This window comes from Carassius carassius, chromosome 12, assembly GCF_963082965.1.
Source record: "Carassius carassius chromosome 12, fCarCar2.1, whole genome shotgun sequence".
Classification (NCBI taxonomy): Eukaryota; Metazoa; Chordata; class Actinopteri; order Cypriniformes; family Cyprinidae; genus Carassius; species Carassius carassius.
This window is the reverse complement of record NC_081766.1, coordinates 17,055,058-17,076,289: the sequence shown is the minus strand read 5'-3', so window position 1 is coordinate 17,076,289 and position 21,232 is coordinate 17,055,058. Positions and strand designations below refer to the sequence as shown.

Here is a 21,232-nt window from a genome sequence, read left to right as displayed (position 1 = left end):
GGATGGAATTTGCATTGTGGTACAAATTTATCATGTAAGAATATACGGTCCTCTATGTTCAAGATGTACATATTTGTGTTTATCCATCCTACTATGTATATGCCCTGTATAGTTCGAATATGAAGTCGCTTTTACTATCAGGTCAGTGAATGGATTCTTCCTACCAAAACAAGCAGTTGTACATGTTGGGCAAACATCAATCTGTCTAATTTTACATAAAAAAAACACTTAAGTAGACACAATTATGAAAGGAAGTTTAAAGGAAGGTTAGAAACATTTGGTCAGTGTTAAAAATGCTGTTAATATTGTCAGAAAGCCAAAAATCTGTGTGACAGTTGTCCTGATGGGGCATTACATTACATGTGCTGTGTATTTTGGCTTGCAGAAGCATTTGAATGGTCAGTATTTTCTTTCCAGTAGATGTAGTTTTAATGAGGTGAGGTTTATTTGTGTCAAGTGTCTATACGGCAGGGTTTCCATCAGTTGCTCTGGTCCGGGGCTGCTGTGCCAAGTGTTGACTGTGGCCCATTCAAGTATTGCCTCCGTTTAAGTGCTTTATCATCCTGTGCTATCAAGAAGTGAAACGTTATCCTGTCAACAACATGAGTTTCCCATGATATCATCATTCCCCCACCTTGAGCCCCGGTTAGTTTTGCTAGTGTACCTGTAAATTGTACATTTTCAATATAAAATGGTTTTCTTTTGTACAACCTAGAAACGATGTACCACTTTCCCTTTTAATGGAAAACTGTTCTAAACCTTTTCTTCAGTGAACTTATGGAGAACTCACTTTCTCAGAAAAATAATTAAATCTGTAATCATGAACCGTGGGAGTGTTTATTGATTTGAGAATGCTTAAATAATAGCATAATGCATATGAGAGAAAATAAGGCACAATGAACCATGTGGAAAAACATGATATTGTTTCCAGTCTAACCACGGATACCGCTGTAAAACGCTATGAGTGTTGAGAAGAGATTTACAAGGGAATGTTTGCGTGTTTTTTCCAGGGGTTGGTCTGATTCTTGCTGGCGAGCACCTCCAGGTCTCTACAGATCCTCATGCGTGTGGTCGAGGGCTGAATGATGTCATCCACAAAGCCTGTGAAATACATTCATTCATATTTTGCGATAATACACAAATAGCAGCAGAGGCGAGCGTATGAATGAATGTGTTGTGTGTCTGGTGATGCACCTCGGACAGCCGCGGGGAAGGGATTGGCAAACTTCTCCACATATTCAGCTTCAGCCTCGGCTTGATTCTCCTTTCCTCTGAAGATGATTTGTACAGCACCCTTTAAAAAAAATGAAATTATATATTACTATATAGCGCATTTAAGAAATATTTTGTAGGGTTTCACACTTTTGGACCAATCAATTTCCATTGAATTGTCCAGTAATTGTGATCACTGGATTTTTATTTTTAATACATTTCATTAATGATAAAAGCCAAAGAAATGTATATAAAAACTGTATTTGTAATATCCTAGACAAAATGTAGTTAATAACTATAGATGTATCGAAATGTTGAAGAACATACATATATATACATACATACATATATGTTGAAGGACATACATATATATACATACATACATATATATACACATACATACATATATATATATATATGGTGTTCAAAGATTTAATTGTTTTTAAAAAGAGCCTATGACAACGGCTACAAAATATGATTACAAACAGTAATATTTTGAAATATTACAATTTAAAATTACTTTTTGAAAATAGATTTTTCGTAATGTAATTTATTCCTCTGATGTCCAAGCTGAAATTTAAGCAGCTATTACTCCAGTCTTCAGTGTCACATGACCCTTCAGCAATCATTCTAATATGGTTTTATATTTGGTGTTCAAGAAACATTTCTGATTATTAACAATGAATGTTAAAACAGCATTTGATGCTTAATATTTTTATGGAAACTGTGATACACTACCTGTAGTGTATCAGTTTTTTTTTCTTTTTTAATTAAGTTTTGTTCAAGGATTTGTTTTAAATGTTCTTTCAAAGAAACCTAGGGAAAAAAATCCAGGTGTCCACAAAATTATTAAGCAGCACAAATATATGCACAAAATGATTTCTGAAAGATCATGCGACACTGAAGACTAGAGTAATGATCAGCTTTGCCATCACAAAAATATATGAAAAATATTCGAATAGAAAACCGTAATGGTGTGCAGTTCATTGTTAAGCTGTTTTGTAATTAAGATGAATTACATTTTATCATTTTATTAAATAAATGCAGCCTTGGTGAGCATAGGATGCTTCTTTCAAATACAGTGGAAAATCAGTGAGCGTCATTGTAGCTTTAGTGTCACTAATGGACACCCAGCAGAAATATTTATAGTGTGTACTTTAAACAGTCAACATGTGATATGATCTATGCCATCCACAGTCAGTCAGCAGCACCTGTTACTCAACTCAAAGCGTGAGCCTCCAGCGCAGAAATTAAACGGACAGCAGCATAGTGATCATTGCTGCAGTGTAAGTGTAGAACAGCAGAGATCTCTGAACACTCACTTCTGTCTGCTACTTACAGTCTTGAGGTTACAAGAATTTCTTAACTCTTATTACAGACTGCTGGAACACAGTTGTCTATATGGGATAGGACCAATGTTGATATTTATATTTATTTAGGCCAAAAGATATCCTGAGATTTAAATGCAACTCAATGGAAGGGTTTGGCTTAAAAGCTCATAAATGCCTTAGAAAGCCCCAGAATTCACTCACAGTACACATTTATTATGCATTAGTGCATTAGTGCATTAGCCATGTCCCCGTTCTTCAGGTTTACCTTTGCACCCATCACAGCGACCTCAGCAGATGGCCAGGCGTAGTTGACGTCTCCTCTCAGATGTTTGGAACTCATCACATCATAAGCACCTCCATAAGCCTGGAGACAGAACACGCGATGTTCAGCACACAAGACAGTTAGTACACACACACACAGGGGGGTTTTTGTGAAAAGTGGGGACATCCCATAGGCGTAATGGTTTTTATACTTTAGAAACTGTATATTCTATGGCCCTACACCAACCCTAACCCTCACAGGAAACTGTGCACTTTTTACTTTCTCAAAAAAACTCATTCTGTATGGTTTATAAGCGTTTTGAAAAATGGGGACATGAGTTATGTCCTCATAAGTCACCCTCTCCTTGTAATACCTGTGTCATACCCATGTCATTATACAGAGTTTTGTTCTAATGTGCCAAAAAAAAAACACACACACACACACATCATTCTGCCTCCTACCTTCCGGGTGATGACAGTGATTTTCGGAACGGTGGCCTCTGCAAAAGCATAGAGCAGTTTGGCTCCGTGTCTGATGATGCCTCCGTACTCTTGAGCTGTGCCTGTGGAAACAGAACGTTCTGTCAGTGTCTGATTTAAAAAGGGAAACACGCTGGTAATTCAGGATAAAATGAATTAGAAAAAAAACAGCAAAGTTAAGGTTCGAATAATGAAAGTTTCTAGACACCTGGCAGGAATCCAGGCACGTCCACAAAGGTGATGATGGGAATGTTGAAGGCGTCACAGAAACGAACAAAGCGAGCCCCTTTAACAGATGAATTTATGTCCAAACAGCCTAAAAACACAAGAAAAATTACATTTAAATTAAAAAACGGGGTACAATGGTTTTTATTAAGTATCTTATGCCCACCAAGGCTGCATTTATTTTATCTATACAGTAAAAACACTAACATTGTGAAAAAATTATTACAATGCAACTTTTTTCTATTTTAATATTGTAAAATGTCATCCTGTGATGGCAAATCTGACAAAAAGAACATTTATTTTAAAATATTTGTATAAAAAATGTATAAGTCTTTGTCACTTTTGATCCTTTGGTGAATAAAACGAATTAAAACAACACTACCACTCACTGATCTCAAACTTTTGAGATAATATAATATAATAGAATAGAAATCACCAACCAGATGCCACTTTAGGCTGGTTTCCCACTATGCCTACAGTCCGTCCATTCATCCTGGCAAATCCCACCACAATATTTTTGGCGTAGTTGGGCATAATCTCAAAGAATTCTCTCTCATCTACTATCTGAAAGAGTGAGAATACAACCAGAAGAACTGTGTGATGAAATTTGACCTGACTGTCTGAATCATTTCAGATCACTAAAGATGTACATACACCGTGAACAATGTCCAGCATGTCATAGGCTTTAGTGCTTTCAAAAGGAACGACAGTGTCCAAACCAGGAACCGGCCGGTCACTGAGGAACATAAATTGACATGATAACAGAAGATTGCATGTGACTGAAGACACTGATAATTAAAGACCAAGATAATTTGACTGATATAAAAATAAAAAGTTACAAATATGCAACAACAGTTTCTCACTGAGGATCATGGCACTCGGTGACCGGAGATGGATCTTTGTTGCTCAGTGGGAGAAAGTTGAAAAAGTCTCGCAAGTTCAGAAGGGCATCAACGTCATTCTCAAAGGCCCGATGAGCAACACCTGAAAGAAAACAAAATGCGGTCACAAAACGCATTCAGATGGAAGCACAGGCTTAATAAAAAGATCTACCTGACACTGTGGTGTGGGTTTTCGCTCCACCCAGCTCCTCCTGGGTAACGTCCTCATTCGTTACAGACTTTACCACATCTGGGCCTGTGATAAAAAGATAGGAGGTGTCCTGCAAGCACAGGCCATTTCATGAAACAGGAGTGTGCCATCAGGGATCAAGAAACCTACAATTCATTTAATATGCATCTATATTCTCACCTTGACCATGAAAGTGAAGTCTGTGAGAGCAGGCGAGTACACAGCACCACCTGCACACGGGCCCATGATGAGAGAGATCTGAGGAACTACACCTGAGGCCATCACATTCCGCTGAAGAACACAGAACATTGTCCACTCTTAGTCCTGCAGTATATATTATATTCAAAGAATCAATTATCTTTAACAAAAATATATTCTATATGCAGCACTACTGTTTTCAGCTTTACCATCACGGAAGTAAACTGAATTTTAAAACATAGTTGAATTACTTAAAATTGTTTGTACTGTACTTTTGATCAAATAAATGCAGTCCTGGTGAAAGACTTGGGTTCGGTAGAGCATAACTCAAATGTACAGCTGTGTTAAACCTTTCAGCTCACCAAGAAAATGTCAGCATATCCTGCGAGGGACTCGACGCCTTCCTGAATGCGGGCTCCGCCGGAGTCATTGAGCCCGATTACTGGAGCTCCCATCATCATTGCCTGGTCCATGATCTAAGAATTCAGTTGCAGAAGTTTTGTGTGAGATCTCACCGTTTGACAGCCTTACGCCCGTGTTTAAACAAAACCACTGTAGCCAGGTCCAACGACGCTCAGCAACCAGCCTCACCTTGCAGATCTTCTGAGCGTGAGCTCCTGATAAACTGCCTCCAAACACCGTGAAGTCCTGAGAACAGAAGAGCATTTCACTCATGAAAGCAGAAGTGAGATAGTAATAAATAAGATATTTTGTAACTGCAAACTGATATTCGAAAGCTAGTATAATACCTGGCTGAAAACATACACCAGTCTGCCATTAATCCTTCCCTGTCCGGTCACCACGCTGTCTCCTGGGTACTGAACACACAGATGCATGAAAAAGACATGGTCACTTTTACAAAATGACTGTGATGAGTGTCCCTCATTTACATTTGTTAAAAGTACTAATAAATAGGTTATGCATTGCTAACATCTAAAATGTGTTGTTAGAGATAAAAATGTAACTGTCGGTATATGTACACGGCAATGATGTTGTAAAAATGGAACGTTTTTCTTTAGCGTTTTGTGTACCGATGTCTATGTTGATAAAACAAGCCCACGTGGATCTATGAAAATGACTAAAAAAGGCTGCATTACGCAAGCCAAGCCAGTAGTCATTTTGTTAAAAAATAAAATAAAAATAAACTCTAAATACTTGTGCACATACACAATCTTCAAGTATTCAAACACCTAATATGCATGAGCATGACATCACCAACTTCTCAAATGTGCATTTTTGTAGTTTACACGGAGACCATGACTGTATTGTTTTCAATAACTTGCACTTTGTGCACCGTTTTTAAAAGTTTTTAGGCCCCCAAACCACCGATGTCGTGTGAATGACTGACCAAAATGCATAAGCTTTCTGTTTTTAGTTAAAAATGGTTTTGTGTTAACACAAAATACAGTAACTTGATGAAGCCATTAGTAATGATAATGCCATTTTTGAGCTGTTACCAACCTTCCTTCTCTTTGCTGTAGTACTAAATATGCACCATTAAAATAATTTTTAAATGTATATTGTTAGCGATTTATTAACACTTAAACCCCTTAAAATATCTAGAAATATCTAAGCTGATATGTGCCTCTGGTATTTCTGTAGTGTACAACAATAAGCTATTTTACACATACACACACACACACACACACACACACACACAAATATATATGTGGTTTTGGGTAACACTGTAATTTTAGTGTAATATTTTATCACGTGAATACAATTACACTTAATTTTTGACTTATTGGGCTCCACTGCAAGTTTGCCCCCTAGTGTTCAGGTTAAGAATCACTTCAGCTATTTACTTTTTTTTTTTTTTATCTTTTAAACTGTTCAACTAAAAAAAAAAGCATTTTCAGAGAAGGACCTAGAAAATGCAACAGACGCAATTGCGACCGTTAAGCAATTTAACGCTATTATTTCATAACTCATGACATGCAAATGTAAATATTTCTGATGATGCATTACGTAAATTCTTTGACCGGAGACGTTGGGGTGTCATACCTTATTATGATCTGCCTCCATGCCAAAGTCAGAGCAGCGATGCTCCACAAACATGTCATACTCCACAAACGAGCCCGGGTCCAGCAGGAGCTCCAGTCTCTCGCGCGCTGTCAGCTTACCCTGCGCACAGCAGTTCAGAGCTCTTCAGACTGTTGTGCTTTCACTTTTGTCAGCTGCATTCATTCTCCAGTAAGTTTTCATTACTTACCCTTTTGTGCTGTGCAGCTATCCTCAGATGTCCTCCTCCTATAAGCGCTGCCTTTCGTTTCTTCTCAATCCTCTCCTGCACAGACAGATGCTTGACCGAATAGCATCTTGCATTTTGAAGACCTTTCGCCTGGGTAACTGCCCCGGCGGCAGCGCCGTACGGAATCTGACCTACACTTTTAAAAGAACATTTCAGACCATGTAACAGTCCCAGGCTGCTTCGCATTATCGCGTAGGTCGCCATCACTCCTTCACTCAGTTCACTGAGGGCACATTCTGCCGAAAAAAGGTCGGTGTCTTCAGCCAATCACCAAAGAGTGTCTACTTTTTACAGCCAATCACTACCCGGTTAGCGAAGAGGGCGTGAGTGAGTGAACCAATCACCGCAGAGATGTGTGTAGTTAGGCGAACTTGATAGATGTAGTCCATGCCTCTGTCCACACTAATGTCAACCATGATAAACTACAGTTCCCATCAGTTATTCGGTTGTTGTGAAAATCCACGATTTTGAAAAAAAAAAAACGATTGGAGCTGTTCACACCCTTGGACTAAACATAGCTCCTAATGAATCTAGATTACTAAATGCATTTGAAAAAATTATACAAGGCTGGATTCGTGAATTCGTTTTAAAAGTGAAAAGGAATGAACATCATCCTCTCTATTTACATTTATAATTTATTTCCTTCTTTTTCCTTCCTTTTTCCTTCCTTTTTCTTCCCTTTCCTGCTTTTACTAAAACATCAGATATAATAAACAAGTTAAGAAAGTAGTCAACTTATAGGATTCTATTTACATAAGATCATAACAGGGGACAAGAAATGGCTAAGAAAATAAATAAATAAAAAACATTTTATTATGGGTTTTCCATATATACATAACCATTACTGCATAAAGTTGTATAAGTTGTATAAGACTTTAACAAATATTTTGGCTTTACTACTTTTACATAGTTTTACCATCTTATAATAACATGGCAACTCTATCAGAACTAATTCAAAATTAGGTTTATTATGTGACCATTTTAACTTGGGAGGAAAAAAATCTCCCAAAAAAGAATAAATAATGACATATTTGTCAGTGGGCTTAAAGTGTAGTAACATATTGTTTTTCTAACGGAAAATAATAATTTTAAAGATTAAAGATTTTTTTTCTTAACAAGGTGACAGTTCCAGAAGACGGGATAATGTTTCAGGTTCATTTTGTCAAGCGTGTGGTTGATACAGTCAGACACTAGGGGGCAGTAATCACTGGAGGCCGTGTTTAATTCCACGAGCTCTTTTACTTTTGTTGTTGGTATTGTTCCTCTCAGGATGCAAAAGTTAACAGAGGAACGAAGCTGGCTCTTTGCACAGGCTAATGTATGTAAATATGTTGTAGCTCAGTTGAACGCTACATAAACATATCCCTAAAACGGAAGGTTGTCGCACTCGGTTAAAGAAAGAAAAGCGTTCTTATTCAAAAAGACGAAGAAAAGTAAGCAATATTAGCTAGCTAGCGAACAAGTAGACAGGCGAACCGTGATCTGTTGTGTTAAGCCTCATGAACAGCCGCTGTGTTGGAATATTTCAAAGATTATACTATTTTCTCATCTGAGACTGTTTTTCCAGTTCGTATTTGTGGACCGATTATTCGCGAAGCTCGTGCCACCGACAGTACAGCTCGAGGCCTGTTGTGCCTCTCAGTAAAATGCTGTTTATTGTCCTGTCCTTTGTGTCTGTGCTTTATTACAAAGTGCAGCGCTCTTTCTGTTGAGACTTTTGGGATCTGAAACGCATGGAAAGCAGACTTTAGTCGCTGCTATACATCGCCTACAGCACCTTATTTTCTCCGGACTGGCCGTCTCTGGAGGATCTTCGAAATATTGAGCAAATCTTTGACATGTTAACAAGCAGACGACCCATAACTGCTCATCTGCTTGCGAGTCATGTCAAACTACACTCTTTGTGTGAGGCGTTTGCTCAAGCCTGGTTGATTGTGTTCTCACAGTTATCGTGCATCAAGACTGGCTCAGAGTAGCCGATCAGCTTCTCTCGTCCCGCTGTGCACGGACCTCGCGGAGATGAACCCGGTGAACGCCACCGCGCTGTACGTGTCGGCGTGCCGCTGTCTTCTGCAGTGCGACCCGATGGACCCGGAGACATACGGAGGGTTGTTTAACGTCTTGCCTTTCTTTAGAGACTCCCTATCCTGCTTGGTGTGTGGTAAGTGCCTTTATGTACGAGAGTCCGCGCTATGTTTTCGCAGTATATTGGGCATTGATAAGCAACACGCGCAGCGAAGTTGAAGTATCGGCATTATCATTCATATGTTTGCACTACAGCGCAGCTTCGAGTGTCTCATGGCTTTTATTAAGCGTAATATTATCTTACTTAGTAGTTTTTAATTTAAACGTTATTTTACTAAGCAAATAATTGAGTTGCTACACAACAGCAACGAAACAATCTTCGCTTCGGTAGATATGGTGAAACACTGTATCAACCAATCAGCATCCGGCACCGCTACTGCGTGCTGCAACATTGCCCGCCCACTTCTCAGAAGCCTCGGTCCTGCTAGTATTTTTTCCCGCGATGTTTTGGACGAAGTCTTCATTCGAGTTATGAGCTATGAAACAAACTAACCAGCTGAAATATGGATTTAGAAATATGATATTTAATATTTAGAATATTTGAGAGAATTTGGATATATCACACCTCTATAGTAGGTATGTCTTTAATGGTTTATAAGTTATTGTTAAAAATCAGTTTTCTCTTTGGAGACAATTAATAGGATTTTATTTTTCTTAATGTTAATTAACTATGCTTAATTGCTTTAATGTGTTGTCTGCTTTCTATATAGGGAATTTGCTTCAGGATCCAGTTGCTCCAAAAAACTCCTCCTGTCAGCACTTCGTTTGCAAGGGTTGTAAAGGCAAGAAAATGTTTTTAAAGCCATCCTGCAGCTGGTGTAAAGACTATGAGCAGTTTGAGGAGAATAAACAGCTCCAGATTCTGATCGACTGCTACAGGAATCTCTGCGAGTGTGTCTCAGTGTGCGTCACATCAGAGCAGAGTGCCTCGGGGGTCAAGGGTTACCCTGAGGTCAAGAAGATGCTGGAGGAGGTGTTGGGGGTGAGTCAGGAACAAGAAGACCCCAGTCCTGTCAGAGACACTTTGGATGTTCCTCATCTCAAAACAGAGACTGACTCTTCACAAAGCTCTACTGATGTCATCCTGACTGACTCGGATAAACCCTCTGAGCAGATCCCAGCTGAACTCGAGACCCTTGAGCCTGTCAGGGCTGATGGACCTCTGAAATCTGACTCATCACTACACATGGGTGCTGTCGCTGTTGACGCAAAGTCCAAAGTTAGTCAAGAGACAAGCAGCGAATCGGTGCATCTCAATGCGGAGAGCACAAGCGTCCTGGAAGACCTTAAATCTGACATTGCGAGCAAGGAGGTATCATGCGGACAGACTAAAGCAACACCAGAGCCATGTCAGAACTCATTACAGTCCCAAACCAGCGGCACCCTTGCCCAAGCACTCCCTCCGCAACCTCAGACGGGCCTGACTTGCCTCGCCACAGCCCACAGAAAAGTGCACCTGAGCCGAAAGCGCTCTCGCTCTGAAAGCGACAGTGAGAGTCTCCAACCTCTGGCCATCACCAGCCTCATCCAGGGGCCATCGGTAGCAGCCACGGCGCCGCCTAAAACAGCATTTGAACCGAAAGCGCCCTCCCCACCTGCTGTTGTGTTCACTAACGGAGGCATTTTGAAGGTTAATAAGGCTGTGCTGGGTTCAACAAAAAATATCCAGATAAACACAGACCTATGTAATAAGAAAGTTCAGGCGAAGTCTAAAGTAGCTGTCCCGAAGGCAAAGGGAAAGGCAAAGGACAGGCTGCTGTCAGCTAGCGTTTTAGCAGGACAACCAGGACAGCCCCATAAAGTCGTGTACAAAAAGACACAAGAAAAAAAAGGCTGCAAATGTGGACGAGCCACCCAGAATCCAAGTGTTCTTACCTGCAGAGGTCAAAGATGCCCCTGCTACTCCAACCGTAAGGCCTGTTTGGACTGCATCTGCAGGGGCTGCCAGAACTCATACATGGCCAACGGGGAGAAGAAGCTGGAGGCTTTCGCCGTGCCCGAAAAAGCCCTGGAGCAAACCAGACTCACTCTCGGCATCAACCTCACCAGTATATCTGTAAGAAACGCTGGAACGAACGCTGCAGGAGTTCTCGGTCTGTCCGCAGACTCCCCTATGGCCTCTTTCCTCACGTCCAGCACCGACGAGGACCAGAGTTTTGAAGAGGCTCTAGAGATGCATTTCAACTGTTGATAGCTGTCCTGCTACTGATATCTCTCTCAGCCGTGGTCGATTCCTGGTTTATGTCGAACAGAAACTGTTTGCCAAAACTCTTGTCTGTAGTTTTCATGTTCAACCTCTACCATAACAAACAAACACACACTGCTGTAATGGAAAGTTACTGTGAAGCTGTATGGCATATTTTGTTATTCTGAAGGAATTGTTTGCTTCTCTGTGGCTGTTTTATTCACAATGAACTTAGGATCTGATAAAAGGCTGTTCTTTTTCTTTGACTATTCAATGACCCAAAACTTAAAATTAGTTCCACAGGTATGAGTGTGATGAGTTTGTTGGGTAACGTGTATAGCAGCTCATTACAGACTGTCCAGCAGTGATTAATGTGTCTACATTCTGTGGTGAATTTATTCCCCAAATTAATTTAAATATATTTAGCTTCTAAACATTAATTGAAGGTAAAATGATATACAGCTATCTGTAATGCCTGTTTAACGTCGAATAAAATCACAATTTACTAATGGTGGAAATGTAGCACTTAGTCCCAATAGTGTTAACTGGTTTAGACACTGTCCTGGTTGCTATAGTGATCACTTCCTGTGTCACCCCCAACTCTTGGTTATGGGACTGAGGTGTCCCGTCAGGATATCGAGTTATTTTATTTAATTTTTTTGTTTAATAGATGGTTCTTTGTTTTTCCGAATGGAGAGTAATGCCGTATCAATTATAATTCATCATGTTCCGGGTCTGAAAGAAAGACATTTCAATTCCTGTGGTTTTGAAAGGATGATGAAGCACAAATTTGTCACAACAGCTATGTTTTTCTGACTTCGAGAGTTGCTTATTCATTATATCCTCACTATTGTTCATTGTTAGTTCAGACTGAGCTGAGTGTTTCATCAGTACAGTACAGGACCGTGGGGAAAATATTTATTTGATCCTCTGCTGATTTTGTACGTTTGGCCACTTACAAAGAAGTGAAGGGTCTGTCATTTTTATGGCAGGTTTATTTTAAGATAGAGGTATAGTGCACATATCTCAGGAGGGACTTTGATCCACTTCTCTTTACAGATCCTATCTAAATCCTAAAGGTTTCTTGGCTGTTGTTTGGCAACTAAAAGTTTCAGCTCCCTCCACAGATTTTCTACAGGATTGAGTTCTGGAGGCCACTTCATGACCTTAATGTGCTTCTTCTTGAGCCAATCCTTTGTTGCCTTGGCAGTATGTTTCGAGTCATTGTTATACTGCATGACCCATCTTCAGTGTTCTGGCTGAGGGAAGCAGGTTCTCGTCTAAGATTTTACAGTCCATTTGCCCCTCAATGTGGTGAAGTTGTCCTGTACCCAGAAAAACAGCCCTAAAGCATAATGTTTCCACCTCCGTGTTTGACTAGGGATGGTGTACTTGGCTTCAGTTGTATTCTTCTCACCAAGCTTCTTGCAGCCCATTCAAGCCTTGTGCAGATCTACAATCTTGTCTCTGACAACCTTTGACAGCTCTTTGGTCTTGCTCATGGTGGTGGGAGGATTGGACAGGTGTCTTATTCACCTAACAAGCTGATATTAGTAGTAACTTCTTGTGTGTGACAGGACTAATCTGTGTTCCACATGGGCACATAACCAATCTGTGGGAGCCAGAATTCTTGAGGTTGGTAAGGGATCAAATATTCTTTCACTCACTGAAATACAAATCAATTTCTAACCTTTATATAATGATTTATTTCCAGATCTTTGGGTTGATATTCTGTCTCTATCCATAAAAATGACAGACCCTTCATTTATTTGTAAGTGGGCAAACTTACAAAATCGTCAGGGGATCAAATAAATATTTTCCCCACTGAATCTACAAAGATTTCTTAAACAAGTGAATGTAAGAGTGTTCAGTGTGTTGCCCGAGAATGTATTCATGGCAGTGATATTTTTAAAGCAATATGAAAAACAAAATGATAGATAACCATCTTTTTAAAACCTTTTCCCCACACAGTCATCATATTTGTTTAGGTACAAACTTTAAACGAGTATTTCAAGATGTTTTGTTCTTTAAACGTTTGCCTGAGCACCTTTTAGCACCCATTGATGCCTCTTTACTATGATCCTGATTAGTTGTGTTTGTCTTGCAATTGTGTTGTGATTCTTGTTCTAGGGACCAAAACTAGAAATATGTGTTGAGAAAGGTCAGTGAACATGTGTTTACTGTTATACTGCACCATATTATGTCTTATGTAATGAAGCAGGGTAGACAGTGCTTCATCCGTATCCTTAAATATGCTTGAAAACTCAATCAGTAGGGCTTTGACCAAAAATTGAAGAATCTTCTAGTTAAATCTTGGATCTTAGTGGGATATTTTGTTGTATTTTCAAATCGTATAGTTTCGTATTGTTGTTTTATTCCTTCCTTTGCTTTTCAATGGTCATTACTTGAACTCAGATTTTAGTTTCTTGATTTGTGAATTACTGGAGAACCTCTTATTGCTGGTTTATTCACTGCCACATTGAAATAATGAAAACTGCAGAAAACAAACAAAAAAATAAATTATAGTTTTTTATTTCTTGTTTTCCAAAACGGTGTGTTGTGTCATGTTTTGTCTCATGCGTAACAAATATGATTAAGACCTTTAGTAGGTTTCATTGTAAAGCTTGGCATACTCCGGTTTATTGTTAATAGCCATACTTCTCATTAAAATATCAAAATGCTAATCTTTTGGTGTAAGGACAATTTTATAATTTTAATATAATGATCAGCTTACAGCTATTAACAGCTGTTCATTTTAGAAATACTGAAAGGTTTATCGTTCAAATTTAAATAATGAAATTGTCCTTGCACCACAATAATTGCATTTAATATTTGAATTTGTATTATGATTGTCATTTTGAAATATGAATGTAGGAGTTAGAATTTACCAAAAGGTACAGAACATATTTGCTTCCATCTTTTGACATAAAATTCACCCTAATGTGAAAGGAACATAACGTTTTGGCAGTGACATAAATTTCTTTGCAAAGTTTGCTGCTTCAGTAGGCTATTTGTAGATTATTTCTATGAAGTTTCTATGGTATTCTGAAATACAATGATAAGAATATCATACGTTTTAAAGGCTTTTATTGTCAAAATAAATTAATAATAAGTCCATATTTACAGTGTTCTTGTTCGCTCTGGCATGCTGAATATCTGGGCCAAATCCTGACTGATGGTGATCAGTTCTTGCCTCATTAGTTCTCGGAGTTGATCACAATTTGGGGGCTTCAGCTTTTCCACTCACATTTGAGGACTGACCACAGGTTCTCTCTGGGATTGAGAGCCAGGGAGTTGCCTGGCCACGGATCCAAAATTTCAGTGTAATGATCTTCGAGCCACTTCTTTATCACTCTTGCTTTGTGACATGGTCATACATCATACTGCTCTTACAATCTATTTAGTATGATACTGACTACTTCTCATTCACACTTTCACATGTGCTGCTTATATCATTAGTCAGTTAATGTTGGCTGGTCATTTTGTGTCAGGATAAAAAAAAAAAAAAATTGTGTAAAAAGTAGTTGTGTAAAAGTAAGCAGCAAACTTTGCAAAACACAAAATGTGTCACTGACAACACTTTTGCCCATGACTGTATGTTCTGTAGAATAACTATGATTTATGTTGTATGCAACTAGGCAGTTCTCTAAAGTGAAGGTCTAACACAGGGCTAGGCAAATTTGAACCGCAGTCCTGCAGAGTTCAGCTCCAACCCAGCCGTGCCACAAGGATGCTAAACAAGCAAATAAGGGATAATGAACGTCTGCAATAAATAACACTTTTAAATCAAAAGTGTTCATGTGACTTTAGTAGTGTTGTGAAATTAATAAATGCATAATAATGATAATCAAGAAACCATGATTATTCCTCAGACTATAATCGCACAAACTAAATCTATAATCGTTGCATCCCTAATAGACACATTTAAAATAACTACAAATCTTTGTCAAGCCAAGCGATATAATTCTGCACTGCCCTTATTCCCACAGAGAAGTAACAGGGCCAGAAACCAAAGCTCACACAGCCATGGAAACCATCTTTATAATGTTCATTAGTGACAGAGACCCCTGCCAGCTCCAGCCTGTGGGCGTACATCATCCCATCATCCCTCAAAACATCATGCTCACCAGTCATAATGTATGCACGTGGTGCCATACGCAAAACCTGGTCCTCCGCCAGTATCGGAGCAGCTCTGGTGTCCAGTAATGCCGCTATGTCCTTTAAAATACTGAGAGAGCCAGTCACTGGAAACACAGGATTATGATGCTGTATCACTCGTTTGGAGAGGAGAGTGGTCCAGTCCAGCTTTGAACAGATCAAGGTCATCAGGTTTTGGTCTTGGGCTGTGTGGTTGTTTATCATAAGAGAGTGCACAAGGTTGAGGTCGGCTTCTAGGTACTCCAACCAGAAACGGGCCATTAACCTGCGATGCAGGATGGGAACGTTCTGGTTCTGCTGATAGGAAGCTGTGTTGAAGTCTAACGCCTGAAGCAGTGGATAAACCAAGACCTGCAGTTTGAATTTCACAGTAGTAGTGTTGTCTGTTCTGATCTAGTGAGAGAGAGAGAGAGAAAGAACATGTTGATTAGCATAACCACATCTCACTAGCTACAATTTAAGACTAGGTTAAGGCTCCGACAGATCGTTTAATTTAAAGGAACAATGCTTGCAAGCTATATAATATTTTACACCCACATAAAGCCCATTTACACCACAAAAGACAAAAAATATATAAAATAAAAAATCATAAAATGTCAAAATTATGAGATTAAAATTATTTTAATTAAGATGAAGTTTCAAGTTTAAATTGACAAGAAAGAAAACTGGTAAAAAGTCATAATTATGAGATTTAAAGTCATAACAATCAAGACAAAGTTGAAATTATGATGTAAAGTCAACATTATGAGATACTGTCATAATTATGAGACAAAATAAAAATCATAAAATGACAAGTTGAAATGTCATAATTTTTGACTTGTGCCATAACAAATTTGTGTCAAGATTTTCAGTGCATAATGATAAAGTATTTTCTTTTCACTGAATCGTTTTTTTAATGATCCTGTCATGGAGGTTAACAGATCGGATAATTTTTTTTGGACATCATAAAAATAAAGCATGCAAACATTATGGACCACTCTAATGATACTTGAGGTGTTTTACAGATTTTCAAGCTTAAAGCTCCAGTCCCCATTCACTGTATTTGCATAAAAAGAGCATACAGAACAATTTTTGTGTACTTTTGTGTTCCACAAAATAAAGTCATAGGTTTGGAAAAACATGAGGGTGATTGAATAATTACAGAAGTTAAATTTTTAGGAGAACCATCCCTTTAACAGAAAATATGACCTTAAAAGACATGATGAAATGATATCACAATATTACATCATAAGGAATCAAAGTAATGGAGTAATAAAGTGGATCGAACGAATACTTCCTCAGCACTTCTGGCCTCAGGAAATGCTTAGCGGCCTGCACACACTCCTCGTACTGCACTGGGAAGTGCACATCAGGAGCCATGCGATAACTGCATAGTGTGGACACTCAGCAGTTTTCTATTCCTATTTGAATGAGATTATATACTCACTCCACTGTCACAACCACTGCATCCAGATCAGTTGCCATCTGTCTGCAGAGACTGTCATATGACCCCAACTCTGACGGCAGATAAACCCTCGCACATAGTCTGTGAATGTAACAATAGGACAGAGAGAGTCCTGCTACCTGCTTCATTAAGAAAAGTATATAACTCATAAATAATTCATAAGGAAACTCTTGGACATACTTGGAGCGCCCAAAGCCCATCCACCTCCATGGATGAACATAACTGCTCTCCTCAGCTTTCCGTCCTGTCCAGGAGGCTGGTATACATGTACATGCACTCCATCAAACAGGATATCTTCAGTCTGGATCTCTTGGTTTGTGATGGGCACCAGACTCTCAAAATTGCCAATAGCAGAGTTGATAACGTGGACTCTATGGCTCAAACCCAGTGTGTGGGCAACATCTCCCTACAAAACAACAGGGTCAGTATTCAGTGAACTGAACTAACCTCATTATGGTTTTGAAATGCAGTTTGCATGATATTTTTGGTGCATTGACAAGGAGAAGAAATGCCAAGTCATTGAAAAAGAGATAAAGGTTCACGAAGACTTAGGATCAGTGTAGGATCATTTCATCCTGCCCTTGGGTATGCTCTATTGTGGTGCCAAGTTGGACAAAGTTCATCCGAACAGGCAAATCAAAGTCATCCTTTAACATGTCTCTCCAAAAACAGATGGTCCTCTATTAATAGCTAATACTGGATGTTATCTTTCAGGTTTTATACTGTTTATACAATGTATTATATATAATTTTTATTAGCTCTCTGTAGATATTATGTATATTATGTAATGCTACAATAAGTTGAGTTTCACTTAAGTTTAATGACAATTTTATTATTATTATTGTATTATTATTGTTATTTTGATTCTGTTAAAAAGACATGGCCTACAAGTTAGGCAACATAACCTGCTATTTCAGTTTAGAATAGAACATAAAGAGCTTTCCAGCCAATCAAAATCATCCTTTCCTCAATTCAGCTGGTGTACTGTTTAAAATGTGCTACCTACCATCATCACAACTCCTTGGAAAGTGGCATCCAACAGCATCAGTTTCCATGGTTCTGAGATTGTCCTAGGCAATGGGATGTACAACCCCAAATCAGAAAAAGTTGGGAGTGTATGGAAAACACAAATAAAAAAGAAAGTAGTGATTTCTAAATTTACTTTGACTTGTATTTCATTGCAGACAATATGAACACAAAATATTTCATGTTTTGTCTGGTCAACTTCATGTCATTTGTAAATATGCATCCTTTCCTGTCATTCAGACCTGCAACACATTTCAAAAAAAGTTGGGACAGGAGCAATTTAGGGCTAGTAATGAGGTAAAATGGTTAAATAATGATGTGATTTGAAACAGGTGATGTCAACAGGTGATTGTAATTATGATTTGGTACAAAAGCAGCATCCAAGAAAGGTCTAATCCTTTAGGAGCAAAGATGGGCCGAGGATCACCAGTTTGCCAACAAATACGTGATAAAATTATTGAAGTGTTTAAAAACAATGTTCCTCAAAGAAAGATAGGAAGAGATTTGGATATTTCACATTCAACAGTACATAACATAATTAAAAGATTCAAGGAATCTGGAGGAATTTCAGTGCATAAAGGACAAGGACGCAAGCCTAAGCTGAACAACCGTGATCTCCGATCCCTCAGGCGGCACTGCATCAAGAATCGTCATTCATCTATAAGCGATATCACCACATGGGCTCAGGACTACTTTGGCAAACCTTTTGTCAAGTACCACAATACGTAGTTACATCCACAAATGCCAGTTAAAACTGTACTGTGCCAAAAGGAAGCCCTATGTTAACCGTGTCCAGAAGCGCCGTCGACTTCTCTGGGCTCGGAGGCATCTGGGATGGACCATCACACAGTGGAAAAGTGTACTGTGGTCAGATGAATCAGTATTTCAGGTATTTTTTGGGAGGAATGTACACTGTGTGCTCTGGACCAAAGAAGAAAAGGATCATCCAGACTGTTACCAGCAACAAGTCCCTGTACTGTTGCCCACTTTAAGACTTGTTTGCAGGAAGAATGGGACAAAATTACACCTGAAACACTTCATCACTTGGTGTCTTCAGTCCTTAAACGTCTTAAGTGTTGTGAAAAGGAATGGCAACATTACAAAGTGGTAAATGCTTTACTGTCCCAACTTTTTTTTAAATGTGTTGCAGGTCTGAATGACCGGAAAGGATGCATATTTTCAAATGACAAGAAGTTGACCAGACAAAACATTAAATATTTTATGTTCATATTGTCTGCAATGAAATACAAGTCAAAGTAAATTTAGAAATCACTTCTTTTTTTTTTTTTTTTTGCGTTTTCCATACCGTCCCAATTTTTTTCTGATGTTATAAGCAACAGCTATTGCTAATAACAAGGTTAAACTGCAAAGCAACTTCATTGTGAAGTGATGTCTCTCTTCTTTTCTCTCTGCAGCTATAAGGGGGTGGGGGGGTTAGACATTATGACATCAAGCAATTCTACAAAGTTTTTTTTTTTTTTTTAAGTTGCTGTTACTTCCTGTGAATTGTCAAATAGCATTCTGGGAAATGTAGTCTTGATCATTTATTCTTAACGCACATAATCATTGCACACTGTGCTAACAAAGACAATAGTCTAAGTGTAATACCTTATTTAATGGACAGTCATTCTCACTAATAGGGTAATTTCATTTCATTTCATGCAATTGATGAAATAGTCAAAATCTACCGTATTATATAATTTCTTACTCCAATTTATATTTTTTGAAAGATCAGAAATCCTGTTAAGTCTACGTTTTAATATACATGTGTAATATGTTAATTTTCAGTGATATTAGGTGTTGATTAGGTTTACTCCTTGACCTCAATAGTCATGTCAGATTTCTACCACTAGGGGTCATTGTTGTTATGAGAAAAACCCTCACAAAACACAGAGGATACAACATTTGTTCGGTTAGACATCTTTCTATATTTTAATATGAACACATTTAAAAAAATATTAAAACATATACATATACACAAATATAATAGGTATATATAAAATTATGTATAGGAGATAAATACCCTTAAACTTTAATTTGTGCAATTGAATCTGAGATCAAGACAATTAATTTTAATTGTATTAAAATGCAATTGTGAGTTTCCAAGTAATTAAGTAAAATACTTTTACAAAGCCATATTGATCAATGTAAGGGCACCACTGTTTGCTATTTACCAGGGTAAAAAATACCTATATGGACAGCACAGCTCTGATCCTCAGTATAAAGTAGTAGCAGTGACCTGGTTTCAAAAGTGCTCTCACAAATGCTGACGAAATAGATTTTGTGACAAAAATTACATATTAAGCATATACCAAGTGAGTAAGGTCTGTGTTTTGAGTTGAAAACCAGACAGGTTCTAATGGTAGGTTTGAAATTTACCGTAATCTCTCCTCACCACAGTCCATGCATGAAGTCCATGTGCCCTGAGCTCTTCTGTCAAAGCCATCCCCAGCCATTCAGGATTTTTGTTACTACTGTGCAGTGATTACTGTAATTGGAAAAAGACTACGGCTATAGCTAAGCGAGGACTGCCAAGTCAGGAGAAAAGAGCAGGAAAGGTTTCTGCCATACATTGTGCTCTTTAGTCTTCATAACTGAAGTTTCTGCATTATCTATGATCCCTCCACTCTTATCATGACTCAACTGAGGTATGCAACTGTTTGCGTTTGTAAAACGACTTTGGTAAGAGTAGAACTGTTAATATCTACTGAAGAGACAATGACATTGAACTGAAGAACCGATTTCTGTGAAACGAAACTAGAAAAAGTTCTTAGTAATCGACAGATTGCACTGCTATAACTTTATAAGATCATTTATGATACAAATGTTCTATGGTATAGCTAGCATATGGCTAGCACTGAAAGTAACTTACTGTTAGCTGGCTTGTAGCCCAAATATCCATAATAAATCAGAGAGAAATGAAATATTTTTAAATGAAACCATCCGTGGTGTGAAAATAATTACAACGAGACCAAAAGTATTATGACTAGATTATTATAGGAGGTTTAAAAGAACTAAAAAGGATTAATGATGCTAAACCCATGCTCACTTGGTTTCAATGGTCCTTACACCACACTTAACTTTCCAAAACAAACACTGCAATCTTTCTTTCTATTGCGATATTGAGAGATATTGAGATATTGCGTCATAGTGATAATTCATAAATCAGATGTCTAAAGAAAATCTGATTTAAACTCAAAGGATCAGTGTGTGCTTACCTTCAACCTCTCAAACTCAAAAATGTCATTTGTCATGTTTTTTTAAGAGTTCTGTATTAGCACTTTATTCATTTTTGATATGTTTTA

General features: G+C 38.3%; 2 protein-coding genes and 1 pseudogene across 3 annotated transcripts; 1 reads left to right on the top strand and 2 right to left on the bottom strand.

The window, feature by feature from the left end:
- Positions 1 to 818: 818 nt before the first annotated feature.
- On the bottom strand, positions 819 to 7,266 carry LOC132154955 (propionyl-CoA carboxylase beta chain, mitochondrial-like). The gene is made up of 15 exons (XM_059563704.1): positions 6,991 to 7,266; positions 6,783 to 6,902; positions 5,528 to 5,596; positions 5,370 to 5,426; positions 5,141 to 5,254; positions 4,761 to 4,871; positions 4,563 to 4,671; positions 4,373 to 4,493; positions 4,164 to 4,245; positions 3,950 to 4,073; positions 3,493 to 3,600; positions 3,267 to 3,367; positions 2,809 to 2,907; positions 1,195 to 1,294; positions 819 to 1,101 (listed from the first exon to the last, which is right to left on the bottom strand). Exons 1-15 carry the CDS (start codon positions 7,231 to 7,233, stop codon positions 980 to 982), a joined length of 1,680 nt encoding a protein of 559 aa, XP_059419687.1. The 5' UTR covers positions 7,234 to 7,266; the 3' UTR covers positions 819 to 979.
- Positions 7,267 to 8,268: 1,002 nt separating this feature from the next.
- LOC132154956 (E3 ubiquitin-protein ligase MSL2-like) lies at positions 8,269 to 11,558 on the top strand. Of its 2 annotated transcripts, none has more exons than XM_059563705.1 (2): positions 8,269 to 9,190; positions 9,825 to 11,558. In XM_059563705.1, the coding sequence occupies exons 1-2, from the start codon at positions 9,049 to 9,051 to the stop codon at positions 11,303 to 11,305; spliced, it is 1,623 nt and encodes a 540-aa protein (XP_059419688.1). In that variant the 5' UTR covers positions 8,269 to 9,048; the 3' UTR covers positions 11,306 to 11,558. The 2 variants fall into 2 exon arrangements, with proteins under 2 accessions (XP_059419688.1, XP_059419689.1); XM_059563706.1 differs by having other exon boundaries at positions 8,289 to 8,347.
- A 3,674-nt stretch (positions 11,559 to 15,232) lies between these two features.
- On the bottom strand, positions 15,233 to 17,988 carry LOC132155424 (neutral cholesterol ester hydrolase 1-like; annotated as a pseudogene).
- Between the last annotated feature and the right edge of the window lie 3,244 nt (positions 17,989 to 21,232).